At 34.2% G+C, this 21,022-nt stretch overlaps 1 protein-coding gene across 2 annotated transcripts; it reads left to right on the forward strand.

Annotated features, from left to right (window-relative positions):
* The first annotated feature begins 1,705 nt into the window (after nt 1-1,705).
* Nucleotides 1,706-14,492, forward strand: LOC107002180 (E3 ubiquitin-protein ligase UPL3-like). 2 transcript variants are annotated; one of them, XM_027912416.1, is made up of 18 exons: nt 1,706-2,812; nt 3,135-3,245; nt 3,349-3,465; nt 3,618-3,788; nt 3,865-4,011; nt 4,806-5,054; nt 5,153-5,274; nt 5,422-6,790; nt 9,426-9,518; nt 10,665-12,206; nt 12,305-12,529; nt 12,671-12,775; nt 12,979-13,059; nt 13,149-13,217; nt 13,346-13,474; nt 13,560-13,682; nt 13,803-13,971; nt 14,116-14,492. In XM_027912416.1, the coding sequence occupies exons 1-17, from the start codon at nt 1,991-1,993 to the stop codon at nt 13,866-13,868; spliced, it is 5,541 nt and encodes a 1,846-aa protein (XP_027768217.1). In that variant the 5' UTR covers nt 1,706-1,990; the 3' UTR covers nt 13,869-13,971; nt 14,116-14,492. The 2 variants fall into 2 exon arrangements, with proteins under 2 accessions (XP_027768217.1, XP_015055581.1); XM_015200095.2 differs by having other exon boundaries at nt 14,202-14,492.
* The last annotated feature ends 6,530 nt before the right edge of the window (nt 14,493-21,022 follow it).

The raw sequence follows: 21,022 nt of genomic DNA on the forward strand, positions 1-21,022 counted from the left end.
GGCACCACGAATATGGCATACTGAAATAAGTAAGTTTTCTTATTATGTGACTTTGCTCGTTCCAAATCTGATGATTTTTTTGTTCATCAAACGGTCTCCTAATTCTCTCATTATTGTTATGATCTATGTTGATGATATTGTTGTTACAGATTCTAATAACTCACATGTCCATACAACAATTAAGTTGTTGGGTGATAGATTTTCAATTAAAGATCTTGGCCCTTTACATTATTTTTCTAGGTGTTGAAGTCATACATCATGATCATGGATTGACTCTCACACAATGTAGCTTTATTTGCAGACGTACTCAACAAGTTCAATAGGTTGGATGCAAACAGTGTGCGCACTTCTCTGTCCACAAGTGAAAATTTATCCTTAGATGACGATTTTCCTTCAACAGGCGCTAAACTTTATAGGTAGGTCATAGGCTCATTACAATACCTAACCATCACATTGTGTGATATACACTTGAAAAAGTTTTCTCAATTCCAACACTCTCCATCAACCAAGCATTGACAAACAACAAAGAGGCTTCTTCGTAATCTAAAAGGAATCACAACCTATGAACTTCCCTTCAAACATACTTAGATATAGATTGGGACAGTATTTTCGATACTAAACACTCAACTTTGACCTACGTTAAGAATCCAATTAGTTGATGCTCCAAAGAGCTACACATTGTTGCTAGATGTTCAACAGAAGTGGAATACAACCTATAACAAGTGTTGTAGTTGAGCCAAATTGGCTAAACAACCTACTGCAAGAACTTGGGGTCAAGTTACCTTGCCCCCCTAAGGTCTTTTGCGATAACATTGGTGTCACTTTTTTGTGCCGTAATTCCATTTTTCACAATCAAATGAAACATGTCGTAGTTGATTTTTGTTTTTATCGGTGACCAACTGAAAAGTGCAAAAATTTCAGTTCGTCACATTTCAACTAGAGTTCAACTAGCAGATGTTTTAACTAAAGCACTTCCAGAAGGTCCTTTGTCCACCTTGTTAGCAACATCGGTCTCAAACAAATTGAGCCAATGTTGAGGGGGCATGATAAGAATAATGATCCAGAATCTTAGTACGTTCGTATGTTTAAGTTATATACGTAATTAGTATCTTTTCTCTTTAGATCTCTTAAGTTCAACATACTCCTTTCTCTTCAATACTTGTTCATATATAAACACCACTACATTGTATCAAATAATACTTACACTTTTATAATCATATACAACTCTTATACTAACTATGCTTCAAACTTAATAATTTGCAATATGAAAAGCATTCCTCATGCCATCAAAGCTCTTAATGAACTAATTGCCATTATTTTTGGATTGAAATTTTTTAATTAATAATCATAAAACACAATCTTACTTCATTAGAAATTGTTTCAGATTCATATAAAGTAATAAAATGTTAAAGTAAAGGTTATACATTTTATCTCTTTAATTTCTAAATACAGGTTATATAATTTAGTTTTTGAGGAATATATTCAATAACTAAGCACACGAATTAGGAGAACAAAACCAATTTGCTGGATAGATTAACAAAAAATTAGGAGCATAGCACGTAATCTGATGTGTTTTTGTATTAATCATCCACTTAAACCAAAATAAAATTCATGAAAATATTTTTAGTTAGATTTTATTTCTATATTTATTTTTATTACTATTAATTAATAATTAATATAATTAAATTAAACTAGTAACTTTTGTTCTTCCATTTCTTGCTTATATTCCTCTTCTTCACCGAATCCTATCTCTTTTTCACCTACGATTTCTTGAAGAGTTCTTCACTACGATACAATAAATTCCATTAATTTTTGCACAATTTGTGATGGAAGATTGAGCTAGAACAATCAAAGTTCCTTTTTTTTTGTTTAAATCTTCCCCAATTTTGTGAATTAGGGCTTGTGAAAAATGATGAAAATCCCGTTACTGGACTGTGTCTGATCGCCGATTAATCGGCGACCTTGTTTTCTGTTCGCTGTTCGGTTTTGTATGGAAACTCGTAGCCGGAAACGAACGGAGGCCACGTCATCAGCGCCTTCTGCTTCTTCTCCTTCATCAGGTCCCACCACACGCGCTGTTAAGAGAGCTCGTTTTACCACACGCGCCGCCTCAAACTCGATCTCAACTCGTTCCCGACTCACAAATCGTTCCCAAGAACAACAATCGATGGACTCCACGAATGAATCATCCGGGTCGGGCAGCCGAACCAGGCGGGGAAAGAATCACGGGTTAGATAGAAATAATCCGGAGAAGGGTAAGGAGAAAGAGCACGAAATTAGGGATAGAGACAGAGATATGGGATTGAACATGGATACTGATGGGGGTGATGAAGATGATAATGAAAGTGAAGGTGGTGCTGGGATTTTGCAACATAATTTGACTTCAGCAAGTAGTGCACTTCAAGGACTGTTGAGAAAATTGGGTGCTGGTTTGGATGATTTACTGCCGAGTTCAGCAATGGTGTCCGCTTCCTCGTCGCAACAGAATGGGCGTCTGAAGAAGATATTATCGGGCTTGAGAGCTGACGGGGAAGAAGGGAAGCAAATAGAGGCATTGACGCAGCTTTGTGTGATGCTTTCCATTGGGACAGAAGACTCTTTGAGCACTTTTTCAGTGGACTCTTTTGTACCTGTCCTGGTGGGGCTGCTTAATCATATGAGTAATCCTGATATTATGCTTCTCGCAGCTAGGGCGTTAACCCATTTGGTTGATGTTCTGCCATCTTCTTGTGCTGCTGTTGTGCATTATGGAGCGGTTTCATGTTTTGTTGCTCGCTTACTCACAATTGAATACATGGACTTAGCTGAGCAGGTGATAAAAGTTATTCCTTTGTGCCAAAGAGAATTGAGTGCCACTCTCTAGAATTGGGCCTTGTACATAACAACAATAGCAATAATTGCATCTCAATCCGAAACTAATTGGGGTTGGTTATGTGAATCATTCCATTTGGATTCATTTCATTTAAATGCTCAATCATTTGTATATTTATGATAACATTAAGAGTTATTCTAGAAGTAGAAATTCTTAATATAACATCTCTGCGAAGAGAATATGCTTTGTAAGTGTTGCAGTTTGCATAATATTGGCATGATTGAAATTTTAAGTTATGATGCTAATGTTTAACTTTTGACAGTCTCTACAAGCTTTAAAGAAGATATCTCAAGAAGATCCAACTGCTTGTTTGCAAGCAGGTGCACTCATGGCTGTGCTATCGTATCTCGATTTCTTTTCCACTGGTGTTCAGGTAGTGAAGATAATAAATTGTAAATAATTTTATTGACATAAGCCATTTATAGTTCCATTTATAGGTTGAATATCATTCTGATCTTCTTTTCGTTCTCTCATAGAGAGTAGCACTAGCAACTGCTGCTAATATGTGCAAGAAGCTGCCTTCGGATGCTGCTGACTTTGTGATGGAAGCTGTTCCATTGTTGACGAATCTCCTTCAGTATCATGATGCAAAGGTGAGATCGTCATCATGTCACAAAAAAATCACAGGGAGATTTGTCAAGTTTTTTTGGCTTAATAAACTTATTTCAATCTGTTTCGCCTCCTCAATTTGGTTAAACCTTTTCTCTTTATCATTTTATTTCTTGGTGCTTGGATGTGTGTGTAGGTATTAGAGCATGCTTCTATCTGCTTGACCCGGATTGCTGAAGCATTTGCATCATCTCCAGAAAAGCTAGATGAACTCTGTAATCACGGACTTGTCACACAGGCTGCCTCCCTCATCTCAACCAGTAATTCTGGAGGTGGTCAGGCTTCACTCAGCACGGAAACTTACACAGTAAGTTCAATTCTTGAATGTGTTGATTGTTTACATAGGACTGTAGTTATAACTTATAACTTGATTTTGTTTGCAGGGCTTGATCCGGCTTCTTTGTACTTGTGCCAGTGGCTCACCATTAGGGGCTAAAACCTTGATGATGCTTGGTATCAGTGGGATCCTCAAGGATATTTTATCAGCCTCTGTCTCTATTTCACCTGCCATGAGCAGACCTGCGGAGCAGGTATGTGTGATGGCTTTAATTTTCGCAATCCACTGCTTGCTGTGTTTGTCACTATTTTCTTAAGGGTGTGTTCAATAGTATCAGAAAAAAGAAGTATAAATTTTACTAAATTATAGAGATTTAAACTATTGCATGTTGAATATTGGATACTTGTGGCATGAGGAGACAGGATTAGATATTCTATGTATTTTCACGTGGTTAATGGAAGTGGACAATAATTTGGGGTTGAGCTTTAGTTTGTGGAATGAATTTAGAAAACATTAGGAGCCCGTTTTTGTTCCGTTTATTTGTCTTTTTTTTTGTCATTCCTCCAAGGAATAGATGTCATACGAAAATACTGAGAAATTGCTGTAGTTTTTCTCGAGGAAATTAGAAGTACAGTCAAACACTGCATGAAGAAAGTGTAATAAGATGATTGACACCACACTCCAGATGATGTGGATTAGCGGGTTTCTTTCAAAACAAGGTAGTAAGGCCACAGTGTCTCTGTCTAGAATGAAACACCTGAGTCCAGAATGTTTTTTTACAACTGATAATAATGAGGATCTAGATAGTTCGTTAACACTCAAAGGTGTCTATTCTTTTTCTGCTCAGTTGTTACAGTTCAATGGCAGGCCTGAGAACTTTTCTACTATTAGGCTTTGAAATTTTTGTTTGGTGGGTATATAATTTATGTAATATGCATGACGCTTAATCAAACTGCTAGTTGAATTCCACCTTTTTCTGTAGCCACTTTCTGAGCACTGTGTTCTTGCTTTTATGATAGATCCAACTGTACTTTTTTCTTATTGTAGATTTTTGAGATTGTGAATCTTGCAAATGAACTACTTCCTCCGCTGCCTCAAGGAACTATCTCTCTTCCTGTTAGCACAAATTTGTTCATTAGAGGTCCTTTTACGCGGAAATCCTCTGCTAGTGGTTCTAGCAAACAGGAGGATCTTAATGCATCTTCTCAGGAGGTATCAGCTCATGAGAAACTATTGAATGATCAACCTGAACTTCTGCAACAGTTTGGAATGGATCTCCTTCCTGTTCTGATCCAGGTTAGTGTTATAACTCTATGGGTATATTACTGTCACTACCTTACCATAGTGGACATATATTAGAGATGTGACTTCTTGTTGCTCGTTTTGCTGATCAGACATATGGATCCAGTGTAAATACAGCAGCACGCCACAAATGCCTCTCAGTTATTGGAAAACTTATGTATTTCAGTAATGCAGATATGATTCAATCTTTAACTAATGACACTAACTTGTCAAGGTATGTTGGCACCAAACTAAAGCTTGATATTATTCTTCAACATTTGGCCAGCGGAAGCAATGTTTTTCAATAGGACAATATTTCTTTCAATGATATTTTTCTCAATGCGAGTTCTGAATGTAATGCTTGATTGTAATGTCTTAATAGTTTCTTGGCTGGGGTTTTGGCGTGGAAGGATCCCCAAGTATTGGTTCCCGCTCTTCAAATAGCAGAGATTCTAATGGAGAAGCTCCCTGGAGTTTTTGGCAAGATGTTTGTCCGGGAAGGTGTTGTTCATGCTGTAGATGCCTTGATGTTGTCTGGGTCTCATGTTTCTGCTCCTCCCCATCCAACACGTGCTGAGAAAGAGAAACATAATAGACGCCGTAGCACTAATTCCAATACAGATGCAATTTCTGTTGAAGATCTTACAAGTCCAGTTCCAAGTACTGGATCTCTGCCAAATTCAATGGAAATTCGGACCGTCAATTCTAGCCTTCGGATGTCAGTCAGTACATGTGCAAAAGCTTTCAAGGATAAATACTTCCCATCAGATTCTGAGGCTGCTGAAGCTGGTGTCACGGATGATCTTATACGATTGAAGAATCTCTGCATGAAGTTGAATGCTGGTATTGATGAGCAGATAGCTAAACCTAAAGGAAAATCCAAAACATTTGGTCCTCAGCTTGGGGATAGCTCTGTTGGAAAAGAAGAAAACTTGGCTGAAGTGATAGCTGCCATGATGGGGGAACTCAGCAAAGGGGATGGTGTTTCAACTTTTGAGTTCAGTGGAAGTGGAGTTGTTGCTTCTTTGCTTAAATATTTTACGTTTGCGTACTTTTCTAAGGAAAGAATCTCTGATACTAGTATGTCTAAGCTTCGACAACAAGCAATCAGAAGATACAAGTCTTTTATTGCAGTTGCCCTTCCTGCTGGTGTTGATGGTGGAAATATGGTTCCCATGACTGTTCTGGTCCAAAAGCTTCAAAATGCTCTATGTTCGTTGGAGCGTTTTCCTGTTGTATTAAGTCATAGTTCCAGATCATCGACAGGAAATGCACGTCTTTCTTCAGGTTTAAGTGTTTTGTCTCAGCCTTTTAAGCTGCGCCTTTGCAGAGCTCAAGGAGAGAAAACCCTCCGTGACTACTCTTCAAATGTTTTGCTGATTGATCCTTTGGCAAGTTTAGTAGCTATTGAAGAATTCCTTTGGGCCCGAGTTGAGCGACCTGAGGCTGAACAGAAGGCATCTGCTTCTGCTGGAAACTCTGGGTCTGGGACTATACCTGCTGGAGGCAGTGCGTCATCTCCATCTATGTCCACTCCTGCCTCTGCATCTCGTCGTCATTCTGCTCGATCAAGGTCAGCAGTTAATATTAATGAAAGTGATGGAAGCTCTTCAAAGGGCAAAGGTAAAGCGGTTTTGAAGCCTGCTCAAAAAGATCGCAGGGGAATTCGATCAAGAGATCCTGTTAAAATAAGAGCTGCCTTGGAGAAGGCCTTAAGAGAGGAGCCTGTTGATGGGGAGACTAGTTCAGAGGTATCTTATTCACTTTATTAAGTTTGTTATCCTCTGTATATATGTATGTATGTATATTGAAGATGTTTGGTTTAGCAGTTGCTGGAGTTTACTTGAAATGAAGGAGTAGTCTTGTACGGTTCTCAAATAAAACCTCGCAAGTGTTTAGAGCCATTAATTTTAGATTTCTTATTTTCTTCTTCTTTTTCTCTCCATATCAACTATTTATTGGTGAAATAGGATGATTGTTTAAAATAAGAAAAGATTACATGGAACTTGTGAAGGTATCCACCACATTAGTCCCTGTTATAATAGTATAACAGTGATCAAGCCAATAACAACAACATACCCTGTGAAATCCCACTAAATGGGGTCTGGGGAGGGTAGAGTGTAATTAGACCTCATTACTACTTCGTGGAGGTAGAGAGTCTGGTTCCGAACGACCCTCAGCTCAAAACAATGAAGAAATCAATATAGAAAGCATTGCAGTTAATAAGAAAAGTAGTGTACAATCAAAAAAGAAACAATAACAACAATAAATGGGAATGGGAAGTGAAACCCAATACACATGTGGCTACAGATAATTAAAAGCAAGAACTGTAAGTGTATGACTAGTACTATGACAGGCACTAACAAGTCTAAACCCTTGCAAGGAAACAAGCACTCTTCCCCTATGAACCTTCTACCCCTATAAGTGACTTCTACTCCTTTCTATCTAGAGTCATGTCCTTGGGAATATGAAATTGTGTCATGTCCTGTTAATCACCTCTTCCCAGTACTTCTTCGGCAGTTCGGCCTACCCTTACCCCTCTGTGCACCCCTTACGGCCAACCTCTAGCACCTCTCTATGCAACTTCGCTTCACATGCCCAAATAAGTGACCTCTACTCCTTCCTCTAGAGTCATGTCCTTGGTAGTATGTAATTGTGTCATGTCCTGTCTAATCACCTCTTCCCAATACTTTTTGGCCTACCCCTACCCCTCTGCGTACCCCTTACAACCAGCCTCTAGCACCTCCTCACTGAGGCGTCTGCGCACCTTTTTTTCACATGCCCAAACCATCTCAATCTTGCTTTCCTCATCTTTTCCACCTCAGAGGCGACACCCACCTTCTCCCAGATGACCTCATTTCTAATTTTTTTGCTCCTAATGTGCCCACACATGCATCTCAACTTCCTCATTGCCGCTTCATGCAATTTTTGAACATATGAGTTCTTGATTGTCCAACACTCCACCCATACAACAAGGGCGGTCTAACCACCACTCTGTAGAACTTACCTTTTAAGTTTAGTGGGTATTTCTTATCATATAAGACTTAGAGGTAAGCATCCATTTCATCCATGCCACTTCAATGCGATGTGTGACATCATCATCAATGTCCCTAGTTTCTTGGATTACAAACCCAAAATAATTAAAACTCTCTTCCGAATAGTTTGTGTGGCAAGCCTCACTTCCACGTTTGCTTCATCCAACGCATCACTGAATTTGCACGGCATATACTCAATTTTGGTTTTGCTCTACTTTATCCCTTTAGACTCATAGTTTGTCTCCCAACTTCAAACCTTGCATTAACTCTGTTCCGCGTCTCATCAATCAGTACTATGTCGTCCACAAATAACGTATACCATGGAACCTTCTCCTGAATAGACTGTGCCAACTCGTCCTTCATTAAGGCAAATAGGAAAGGTCTAAGAACTGATCCTTGGTGCAATTCGGTCTCAATTAGGAAGTGTTTCAAATATCCTCCAGTTGTTCTAACCTGAGTCCTGGCTCCACCATACATGTCCTTCTATCACCCTAATGTAAACCATCGGGACATCTCTAGCCACCAAGCACCTCCCGGGGACATTCCTCGGTACTTCGTTGTCGGCTTTTTCACGGTCAATGAACACCATCTGTAGGTCCCTCTTCCTTTCCCTATATTTCTCTACTAGTCTCCGCATGAGATGGTGATTTCAATATTCAATCGTCCAGGCATGAATCCAAATTGATTCTCAAAAATAGATACCCCTCATCTCTACCACTCTCTGCCGAACCTTCATAGTGTGGCTTGCAAATTTGATACCCGGGTAGTTGTTACAGTTTTGGATATCACCCTTTTTTTATACAATGGAACTATTGTACTCCACCTCCCTTTGTCAGCCATTTTTGCCGTCTTAAAAATACCCTTAAGCAACCCAGTAATCACTCCATACCTTCCTTGTCCGTGCTCTTCCAAAATCCCACCAGAGTCTCATCGGGTCCGATCGCTCTTCCCTTGCTCATCCTTCGAATAGCACGTTTAACCTCGTCAACCCTAAAACACCTATAATACCCAACTCTGTGGAATTTACCTTCCAAGTTTTGGTGGTACCTTTTTATAACTCAAGACTCGGAAGAATCAAACATTTAGTTTAATATCTGAAACTTCCTCAAGTTGATGTAATATCTTTCTTTTCTCTCTAAAATTCTCGACAAATTAGCTTCTTGAAGGGGATCAAATTATTTTGTTGATCATCCTGAAAATTTGAGTTTTCCGGATGTAACAAAGATATTTATGGGAAAACTTGATTCTTTTTGTTGGTATCCTTGTTTACATTTTTCAACTACTAAGGTGGTGTTGATGGATTTTATGTCCACTTGAATGCTGACATTTCACTGTTTGTTTTCATGTAAAGGATGACGAGCTGCATCCTTCTCTCATTGAACTTGATGATGCTTTGGTGATTGAGGATGATATGTTCGATGAAGATGAAGATGACCATGATGATGTATGTTGTTTGATTTCTCTATTGCTTTTGTTCTTTCTATTTTTCTTGTTTTTGGATAATTGTTGAAATGGATTAACTTGATCTCCATATTAAAGGGTTCAAAGTCTTCTTGAACATTGTTAGGCAAAGGAGATTACTTTAGATTTAAAGCTGCATAAGTGTTAAAAGCTTTTGGTTTACTGATTTTTAAAGATGCATTAGTGTCAACTAATGAACTTAACTCTATAACTAGAAGTAGATAATTTTTTAAAATGGTGGCCATGGGAAACTAGCCCTCGGCTGTTTTAATTGGGTTGATTGTGTTGGGAAAAAGAGAAGTCTTCCAGCCGAGTCAAAGTCACTTGGTGATTATTTCCCATTTGTCCAAGCCTTGGTGGACAGAGTTGCCCGTTATGGTAGACAAAGTTACCTGGTACATGTATTACTGGGATGTAACGAGTAGACACACTGTTATCAGGAAAAAGAAAAGCCTGGTTAAAAAAATTACATTAGAATACAAGCATGAGCTCAGTGTGCTGTGGATTAGGGTTCAAGTTAAGAATGGGACTTGGTCTGGGGTATTATGTGGTGTTTCCATCAAAGGGATTTTTGGTTTGGCGTTCTCTTTAAGATACGAAAAATATGTTCTATTATACCAAGGAGTTTTTGGGAAATGGAACTGTGTAAGCTCGTAAGATGAGGAAATCATGAGGGATCGTTCAGCAAGGACTATGGATGGGAGCGGGCAAACCTTGTCCTACATTTGATTCTTGAATAAGGCATGGATTTGACAATGAAATAAATTTTTTTGGCACAACAAAAGCCTTTCCCTTCTATTTGTAACTGAAACTTTAAAGTATAAAGTAAAGAGATTTAGCTAGTGATTGTAACGCAGTGTTTGAATGGTGAGGTCAGTGAGATTTCCTTTGAGGGGAGGGATTGGGGAGGTATGGAAGACGTGAATGGAATATTTCAAAAAGGCATCTATTTATGAACTGCTTTTTTTTCTGTGTGTGTGTGGGGGGGGGGGGGTATACTTTCTTCCCCGTATATGCATACTTTTATCCTTTCTTGATGGATCATCTGAAAAGCTTTTTTTCAATGTTAGATATAGAAGGTGCAAATATTGTATTAGCAACATTCTTATTTTTTCTACCCGTTTTCCAGGTGCTGAGGGATGATCCTTTTCCTGTCTGCATGGCAGATGAAGTGCATGATGTTAAATTGGGAGACTCTTCGGAGGATAGCCCTTTTGCACAGACACCAACTGGCAGCAATACAAATGCTGGTGGTGGTTCTGGGAGCAGAATTGCTTCTGCTCGGGGATCTGATTCCGTTGAGTTCAGAAGTAGGAACTCGTATGGTTCAAGGGGGGCAATGTCATTTGCTGCTGCTGCCATGGCTGGTCTTTCATCTGCTAGTGTTAGAGGTGTGAGGGGTGCTAGAGATCGACATGGGCATCCTCTACTCAGCTCTGGTGATCCACCAAAACTAATATTTTCTGTTGGTGGGAAGCCGCTTAATAGGCAGTTGACTATCTACCAGGCTATCCAGCGGCAGCTTGTTCTAGACGAGGATGATGATGAGAGATATGGTGGCAATGATTTTGTATCTGGTGACGGCAGTAGGGTTTGGAGTGATATTTACACGATCACATACCAGAGGGCAGACAACCAAGCTGAGAGGTCAAGTGGGTCTGGGAGTTCAATTTCCAAGTCTATGAAAACCAGTTCTTCAACAAGTTCCGGTGCTGATCCTTCATTGGTTCAAGCATCATTGTTAGATAGTATATTGCAGGGAGAACTTCCTTGTGATCTGGAGAAAAGTAACCCTACTTACAGTATTTTGTACCTCTTACGTGTATTGGAGGCGCTGAATCAGCTTGCCCCCCGTTTGAGAGTCCTGTCCATGATTGATGATTTCTCTGAAGGAAAAATTTCTAGTCTAGATGAGCTCAGTACTACGGGTATCAAAATCCCTTCTGAGGAATTTGTCAATAGTAAGCTCACTCCGAAATTGGCACGACAGATCCAGGATGCTCTTGCACTTTGTAGTGGATCTCTTCCATCTTGGTGTTACCAGTTGACCAAGGCCTGTCCATTTCTTTTTCCATTTGAGACTCGGCGCCAGTACTTCTATTCAACTGCTTTTGGGTTGTCACGTGCTTTATATAGGCTGCAGCAACAGCAAGGTGCTGATGGTAATGGGTCTACTCATGAGAGAGCAGTTAGGGTTGGCAGATTACAGCGCCAGAAAGTTCGTGTCTCAAGGAACCGCATTCTGGATTCTGCTGCAAAAGTAATGGAGATGTACTCTAGCCAAAAAGCTGTTCTTGAAGTTGAATATTTTGGTGAAGTTGGTACTGGCCTGGGTCCTACACTTGAGTTTTATACCCTTATAAGTCACGATCTACAGAAACTTGGACTTGGAATGTGGAGATCTGGTTTATCATTAACTTCAAATGAACATTCTGTGGAAGTTCATATGGATAATAAATTAAGTAGAAGTAACGGAGATCTTGTCCAAGCACCTCTTGGATTATTCCCACGTCCCTGGTCACCACATACTGGTACTGTTGATGGAGGTCAATTCTGTAAGGCAATTGAATATTTCCGCTTGCTTGGACGTGTTATGGCGAAAGCTCTTCAAGATGGACGGCTTTTGGACCTTCCACTGTCCATGGCCTTCTATAAGCTTGTTCTTGGTCAAGTAAGCTCCCCTGCTCTTCATTGCACACTTGTCCAGTTGATTCACCCACCGGTGTATCTTATCTTCTCCACTAATGTTTCTAACTTGTAACACTTCAGGAACTTGATTTGTATGATATTCTTTCTTTCGACGCCGAATTGGGGAAGACTTTGCAAGAGTTGCAAGCCCTCGTCAGTCGAAAGCAATATATAGAATCAATAAAAGATCAGAACCTGGACGAGTCTTATGACATGCATTTTCGTGGGACTCCAGTTGAGGATCTTTGTTTAGATTTCACACTTCCTGGCTATCCTGAATATATTCTTAAAGCAGGCGATGAGAATGTGAGTCGCGATATCGTGGATTTTGTTTTAATATTTTTTTGTTTCTTCGTTTTTATTTCTGGTATTTGACTGATGAAGTCCCTCAATTGCATGTGTTATTTCCATTAATATTTCTTTTAATACCTTAAATGGAATGCGCAGGTGGATCTCAGTAACTTGGAGGAGTACATTTCTTTGGTAGTTGATGCTACTGTGAAAACTGGAATCAGGCAGCAAATGGAGGCTTTTAGATCTGGCTTCAATCAGGTTTGCTGCTTGAGTATTTTTTTTTCCAGACAACTTAAAAGATCAAGATAATCTTGTGGGTTAAAAAAGCGTATAGTGGGACAATCCGATAGTTTCCTTATTGTCAGATTGTTGTTTCTTTAATAATGCATTAGCAATATAGATATACCTGGAGATAATTTTATATCTAATAATAAATAACTTTTAGCCTTCACAACTTTCAGGTTTTCGACTTTTCAGCTCTGCAAATATTCTCTCCTTCAGAGTTAGACTATCTATTATGTGGCCGTAGAGAGCTGTGGAAGGTAATATCTGTTCTCGTGAATCTGCTGGTTATGAAAAGAACTACTTTCCTGTATTTGGATGAATACATTATATTCTTTTTGTTATGCAGCCTGAGACGCTAGTAGATCACATAAAATTCGATCATGGATTCACATCCAAGAGTCCTCCTATTATTCATGTAAGCTTTTGTTCTTCAGCTGTTGGTGAAAGTATAACTGCTGAAACAATGATGATTGGGATATTGTTCTTTATCATTCACTTCTAGCTGTTTCAAGTTGATGACTTGTAATAAATTATTCTCCTCAGTTACTAGAGATTATGGGAGAGTTCACACCTGAGCAGCAACGAGCATTCTGCCAGTTTGTCACTGGTGCTCCTCGGCTCCCCGCAGGTGGTCTTGCTTCTCTGAATCCTAAGTTGACAATTGTGAGGAAGGTATGGCTGTAGGTAAAATTTATGTGTGCATATATGTTACGTCTCTTTATTTCAGTGACTGACAATTCATATATCTTTGGAACAGCATTCATCTAGTGCTGGCAATGCAGCACACAACAGTAATGCCCCATCAGAATCTGCAGATGAAGACCTACCCAGTGTGATGACATGTGCTAATTACTTGAAACTCCCTCCCTATTCTACTAAGGTAGAGTGTCTCTAATTACTATAGTCATATGTTGTCTTATGTTTTAGCGCTTGATACTTTCCTTTTGTCAATCAATTCTTTATTTTTCCCAAGTAAGTTATGCATTATTTTACCCCGCAGGAGATCATGTCCAAGAAATTACTCTATGCCATTAATGAAGGTCAAGGATCGTTTGATTTGTCATAAGTCGGAGTGACTAATAGACTTGTTTATACAACTCGAGAATTGGTGCTTCTGATCCTTGATAATGGTGCCGTCAAACCACCCTCTTCAAACTGACAATAGCAAGGTCTGTAAACATCTTGTGGCATTGATAGATTATGTGTCTACTTGTTTCTGCTACCTTTATTATTTAATTACGATTGTTTCATCAGTTTTCAGGTAAGTTATTTAGATTGCATATTGAGCATTTGTTTCTTGTCTAATATATCAGATTTAGCTTGCTGTTTTACGTGCCTTGATCGTATTATTGCTTCATTAAAAAAAGTAAAGTGTTGCTGCCTTCTTTTGGCTGTTTAGTTTCACAGCTGACATGGAAGCATTGTTCAAGATTTCTCCGGGGTTCTTTCTGTTGCTGTGAAGCTTGTTCCAAGTTTTCTGCAGGAGTACCTTTTTGTAAATGTTAGTAAATACGTAGAAAGATTCCTGTTTCATTTTTGATTTATTAAGTTGGTGAAGTACACAAGTGTAAGGTCACAATGTTGCCTTCTTCCCTTTGCTTCTCTTAGATTTAAAATTATAATCCTTTGGCATTTCACCTTATATTTATTACATTATAATAAATTCCACCATTTTCATGTTCCTTGTCAATTCTTTTCTCCAAAAATGATTGTTTGAAGAGAGTATGCTGAAGTTATCATATCCTCAAATATGGTTACTCCTCATATTAAGGGGTAAAAGATTGATTGAAAATTATATTCATGCCTAAATTAAGAGATAGTATTTACAAATTACTAGTTTGTTTCATGAAAGTAATATATGATCACCACAATCTTAGATACAATAATATCTACGTTGTCTGTTATCTAAAATATATAGATAAATAAAGAAGTTGAGACCTAACAAAAGAAGTAAACCTGAAGTGTTAGCAAAAGAATAACTCATTGTAGGTGGTCGAGTCACTCGTGAAGACACATTAATTGAACTACATGTTAGAGAATTCACAATAAAGTCAGAAAGTGATTATTTGAGGAATTTTATTGGTTTAATATCGAGTTTGCTAAAGCAATTTAGAAATTAATTTGTAACTGGCATTGTCAATTGAATTTATAAAATGTTGCCTTGATTTTTACATAATGATCATGTCAAAATTTACTTTTATGAGGAGTCGTCTTTTTCTCCCTTTAATTCCTCCATATGTTATTACTCTACTATATATATATTATAAGTAGTCTTGGACACGTATGCATGTCATATGCTAAATTGTGTGGAGTTGTTATAACTATATATATATATATATAACTATATATATATATATATATATATAAATATATATAACTATATATATATATATTCCTCATTCTTAATTAATGCAAGAAAATTTTGAAAATGTTATAATTAGTGTGTGATAAATTGCACAAAATTGAAGAGAAATAAACAAGCTCAAGCTAATAACTTCAATTATGCAATTCCTAGGTATATCAAGTATTCAATTTGATAAAAGTTTCTTTTGTTTAATATGTTATAACTCCAACATTTTACATTGCATATGTATTAAGAGTTGTTATCGCATGAGATTAGTGTTTTGAAAAATATATAGAAATTTGATTAATCTATGCCTTCCTTAAGATGGCTAGTAGATCATCATAGTGCGATAACTTGCATAGTAATTGACGAGAAAATATATAAGTTCAAACCAATGAATGGTGAGTCTATTCAATCAAGATTAATATCAGTAAAAGGTACATCATGCTAAAATATTGTTATCAAATGAATTTTAAAAGTAGTATTCGAACAATTTTAATTATGTATGTTTTTTATATATCAGGTATTTAATAATTGATTGCTCAAATATATAATTGATATATATAAATCGTAATTATTAAAGGCATGTGTACCTTTTGCCTAATTCAAAATTCTATCATCTATGAATTTAACAAAAAAAATTAGTTAAATTATGTAAATTGATTCCGAACCAAAATTTACACTAAACAAGAATATACAGTTTCATGATACTCTAAGAAGTTATAATTAAAAAGAAAGTAATCTTACCTGATTTGATATTTCCATAACAAATTTCTATGTTGTAAGAAGTGAAATAACTATGATACAAACATTTGCATACGCAAGTAAGATAAACTTTCAAATAATTAGAAAACATATATGAATAAGTCGAATTAAATACAATAACTTATAATGTGAATAGAAAAAATAGATACAAACACAATATGAATATGAAAAATGTCATCTACGCAAAGTAGGATTGATAATCTAATAGTTTGATAAATTGAAATAGTTGTCTTGTAATTTTTTTCATTATACATACACAATATATAACATTTAGTAAATAAATATATTGCATTGAATTGATCAAAAGAATTTATTCCACATTGAATATACCAAGTAACTTTTTCAGTTCTCCATATGTTTATTACTCCCTCCATTTTAAATTAATTAAATTGTTGAGATATTTCACATCTTTTAAAAAAAGAAGATTAAGACATAAATTGGTGTATAAAACCAAACCAAATCAAAAATCGAGTCATATCGATAAAAAAAAATTGACTAGTGCTTTGATTTGACTTGGTTTAGTTTGGTATTGATAAAAAAAATTCGACTATATTTGGTTGGGTTAGTTTTAACTAAAAAAAAGTCTGAAATCAAATCAACCCGACATTATATATATAATTTTAAAATTTTATTTGGACATAAAATATGTACTGTGATACGATTTTTAAATATTTCTTATACTTTTTCATAGCTTTTATCTTTTAATATATTATTTCAAGTTTGAAACTTAGAATTTTGAATGACCCAATAAAGATAATGGTATATAACGGTAAGGTCATATATGAGTCACTTTCATAACGAGGGGTATATCAACTTCAAATGACAAAGTTGAGGGGTCTGATAAAGGGTCTGATGTAACCCTCAACTTTGTCATTTAGAGTTGATATACCCCTTGTTATGAAAATGGTTCATATATACCCCTACTTGTAAACAAATGACTCACATATACCCTTTTCCTAAAACGGAAATGAAAAAAAAATTAATCTAATTTTTAATTATTTTTTCTAAAAATATAATCCCATATGATTAAATTTAATCATGGTCAAACATATTTTTTTTGACTTTTTTTGTTTCAGTGACTAATTTAGAATTATTATTTTGATAATTAAATTTATCTATGTTTCACTAATATTCTTGTAAAACTTATTGTAGATCACCAAATTTATTTCTTCAACAAAAATTAAATTACATTATAGACAAAAAAATTTGTTTAAATTTTTTTCCTTTACACTAAGGAATGAAAGAAAAATAAAATAAAATAACAATAAGAAACTCAAATAATTATAATAAAAGAAATTATATAAAAAAAATTATGTATGAAAAAATTGAAATATACCTTGAACTTTGATAAAAGAACCATATATACCCCTAAACAATTTAAAAAAAAAATTAAAAGTAAAAAATATAAATTTAAAACTAATTTTTAACTTCCGGGAAATGAAGGGTATATGTGAGCTTATTTTGTAACGGCAAGGGTGAATGTGAGTCGTTTGTATAACGGTAAGGGTATATATGAGTCACTTTCATAACGAGGGATATATCAGCTTCAAATGACAAAGTTGAGTGGTATATCTTACCATTTTCCCTATAATAAAACTTAAATCAAAACCAAATTAATATTAATGCAAAAAGAAAATCAATTCAACACTAATAATATTGAATTTTTGACATTAATTTAGACAATTCAAATACAAATTTAATTTTAAAATCCTTTAATATTTAGTCATGTGACTAATACTTATTGAACTTATTTTAGCATGATTTAGTACTTTTAAATTATGAATATTTTTATTATAACTTGTTAATTTGCAATATTTGTTTCACGCGTTTCATAATTATTATTTTTGTTGGATATTTTAGTGTCATTAGTCATATCATACTTTATGTTTTTTTAGGAAATACCTTAAATAATTGTATTTTGGTAGGACTAAAGAAATATTTGAAGTACAAGTAAAATTATATGTTTATATGAATACTTTATCGAAAGAATCCGAACGATCCAAAAAATCCGAAAAAAATCAAAAAAACCCGAGATTGAAAAACCCCACTTTTATTGGTTTGATTTATAAATTTAAAAATCCGACACAAATAGTTTGATTGATATATGAAAATCCGAATCACACCGGCCATGTACACCCCTTATTAGGTATAACTTTTCATTTTTACTTTATTACTTATTGTCTAGTTTATGATTAAAATAACTAAATATTAATTAATCACTAATTTCAATACTAACATGAAGAGCAAAATTTAAAGAATACTCTAAATGTAGTCTTGAAAGTTGAATATTAAGTTAATTTAAAAAATAAAAATATCTCAAGAATTCAATTAATTTAAAATAGAAGAAGTACTACAAAGAGATGTTTAACTTTTTGCACTAGGAATCGAAAGATAAAGCATTTACGGAAATTGAATACACATAACTCCATGTCTTTTAATTTATCTAGGTCATTAATTTGTTATATTATTATTTATTAGAAGATAGACTTACTTTTTAGAAAGAAAAAAAGAACATAAATAGAAGTTAAATAAATAGCAAAATATTTATAGATATTTTTATGTATATATATTTAATAGCTTAATGCATTGAATTAAGTGTACATTTATATTCTTGTACAATATTATTGTAGGAATAACATTTCATTGAAGGATATTTATGTCATTCAATATTTTATGGACATTTTTATAGTTCAATTCTTAAAACATTTTGGTCTTACTCATATATATACTAATTTAATTGAAGTTTATTTCACTTTTTTATGTGAAAAAAAAAAAGACAGAGTAATTTATGATTACTATTATTTAATATTTAATTAATAAAATATTTTATAATTTTTTTAATGGGCAACTTTCATATTTAGCAAATAAAAAATTTAAATTTGTATGTTATAGCAAAGTTTGTATAATTGTGCTCCATAGTAAATATATATATGTATAATTTGCTATACATATACAACAGAAAGTTATGCCTATTTCGCTATACATATATGCAAAAGATATAATTTGTTGGCTCCTCTTCAGATTTGTATAATTTCGCTGGCAATCCATTTGTATAAATTGTTGTTAGCCTCTCATTTGTATAAATCGTTGTTAGCCTCTCAATTCAAATGTATTTGTTTGTGTATCTGTATAAAATTTGAATTTTTATACAATTGAATCGAATTGTATAAAACGAGAAAGAGACAAATAATACAATTTGAATTTTTATAAAACGAGAAAGAGAGAAAGACAAAAGAGACTTAGGCAGGGAATATACAATTGAATCGAATTGTAGAAAACGAGAAAGAGAGAAATTATACACAATTTGAATTTGTATAAAACGAGAACGAGAGAAAGGTAAAAGAGACTTGGGCAGGAAAATATTTGAATTCTATAATTATAAGTGTATAGGACGGACATATATGTATTTGCATGTGTATATACAATTTTCTCTCGTTTTATACAAACAAAAACACAATTTATACATTTCTATTGTATAAAGCGAGAGAGACGAGAGACAATGAGCGAGCGAGCGAGAGAGAGTGGTGAGCGAGAATATGAGGGGGAGAGGCGACTGACAACAGCTTGCTATGAAATACAAATAAATTAAACGATAGCTACTATATTTATTTTACATTATTAGTTTGTCATTCTATACAATTATCCTTTTTTTTATTTAGTATATGAGTAAAATGATCATCCAACCTTAAATCTTTTAGCTTTCTAATTTATATTATTATTATTATTATTATTATTTAGTGCTTATTAAAGATCATAAGATGAAAGTTAGGAAAATGAAGAGGTGTAGTTATAAAGTTGATTTTAATTGGAAAAACAATTCTTTAAAGTTATTTTTTTAAAAATAAATTAATAGGAGGTGTAGTTTTGACTATTATATATACATCAGAAATCAGGTGTCCGCGCTAACGCAGGCCCAACGTATATTAGTTTTTTTTCTTCCAATTTATGTGACAGAAATAAAATTTGATCAAGTGAACTAAATTTTGTATATGTGTTTTTTTAAAAATATTTTAAATTATTAAATTATGGAACTTTTGTGTCATGTTCGAATAATATATGTTACTATATCTATTTTATTTATATGATACAAGTAATTTTAGAAAAGTCAATGAAATTTCTTATATGATTCTCACATATTTTTAGTTGTCATTTTACTGTGATTCATAGTACTTTTTAGTTCTTACGTTATTTTCAAACAATATATGCAACTTTTTTTGTTTCGATAAAAATAAGGGAGTCAACCAAATTTCATCATGTTTTTTACTATATTTTTCTAAAAATATTTTAAATTGTTTCGTTGCGTTTTTAAGCTTTTTTAAATGTAATTTTTAAATATCTAACAAATTAGAAATTAAAACGAAGAATTAAAGTTTTCAAATCATTATATTTCTACATTAGAATGTTCAAATCTTTAAGACTCCACATATATGCACAAATTAATAGAAGGAAAACAAACGACTTTTTGTAAAAAAAATATATGAGAGCTCATTTTAATAATAATACATATATATTTCATTTTTAATATATGAATCCCTCCTTTTCAATTTATATAAACTTACTTTTTAATTTTGTTTCAAAAAGAAAATAACTTCTGAATTTTAATTTTTTTTATAAAGCATATTTAAGATCACAAAATTACAAAATATTTCAATACAATAATTTTAAGTACACATATAAATTTTAACTTTAATTTTGATTGATTCCACCTAATATTATACCTGACATATAATTATTAAGAGCTAAGCGTAATGATTATTTATTTACTTTCATATAATAAATATATATCACAATAACTCACAAAAGAAAAAAAAGTGAAGTAATAACAAAATAAGTTAATGCTAATAACAATAACTTAAGATGTTTCTAGAGCTATTTAATTTTTTTTGTAATCATTCTTGATAGATTTTTGTTAGCGTGAAATTACATTTTTGCCATTGATCATTATTCACTTCATATATAGAAAGATGTTTCTAAAATTATTAATTATCTTTCTTGATAGATTTTTGTTAGCATAAAATTATATTTTTGTCTTTTGTCGTCCTCCCACTTCACTCTTCTATATAATAGGAAATAATAATAATAATAATTTTAGAAGAAATAAACATTAACTA

Source organism: Solanum pennellii, chromosome 10 (genome assembly GCF_001406875.1).
Source record: "Solanum pennellii chromosome 10, SPENNV200".
Classification (NCBI taxonomy): domain Eukaryota; kingdom Viridiplantae; phylum Streptophyta; class Magnoliopsida; order Solanales; family Solanaceae; genus Solanum; species Solanum pennellii.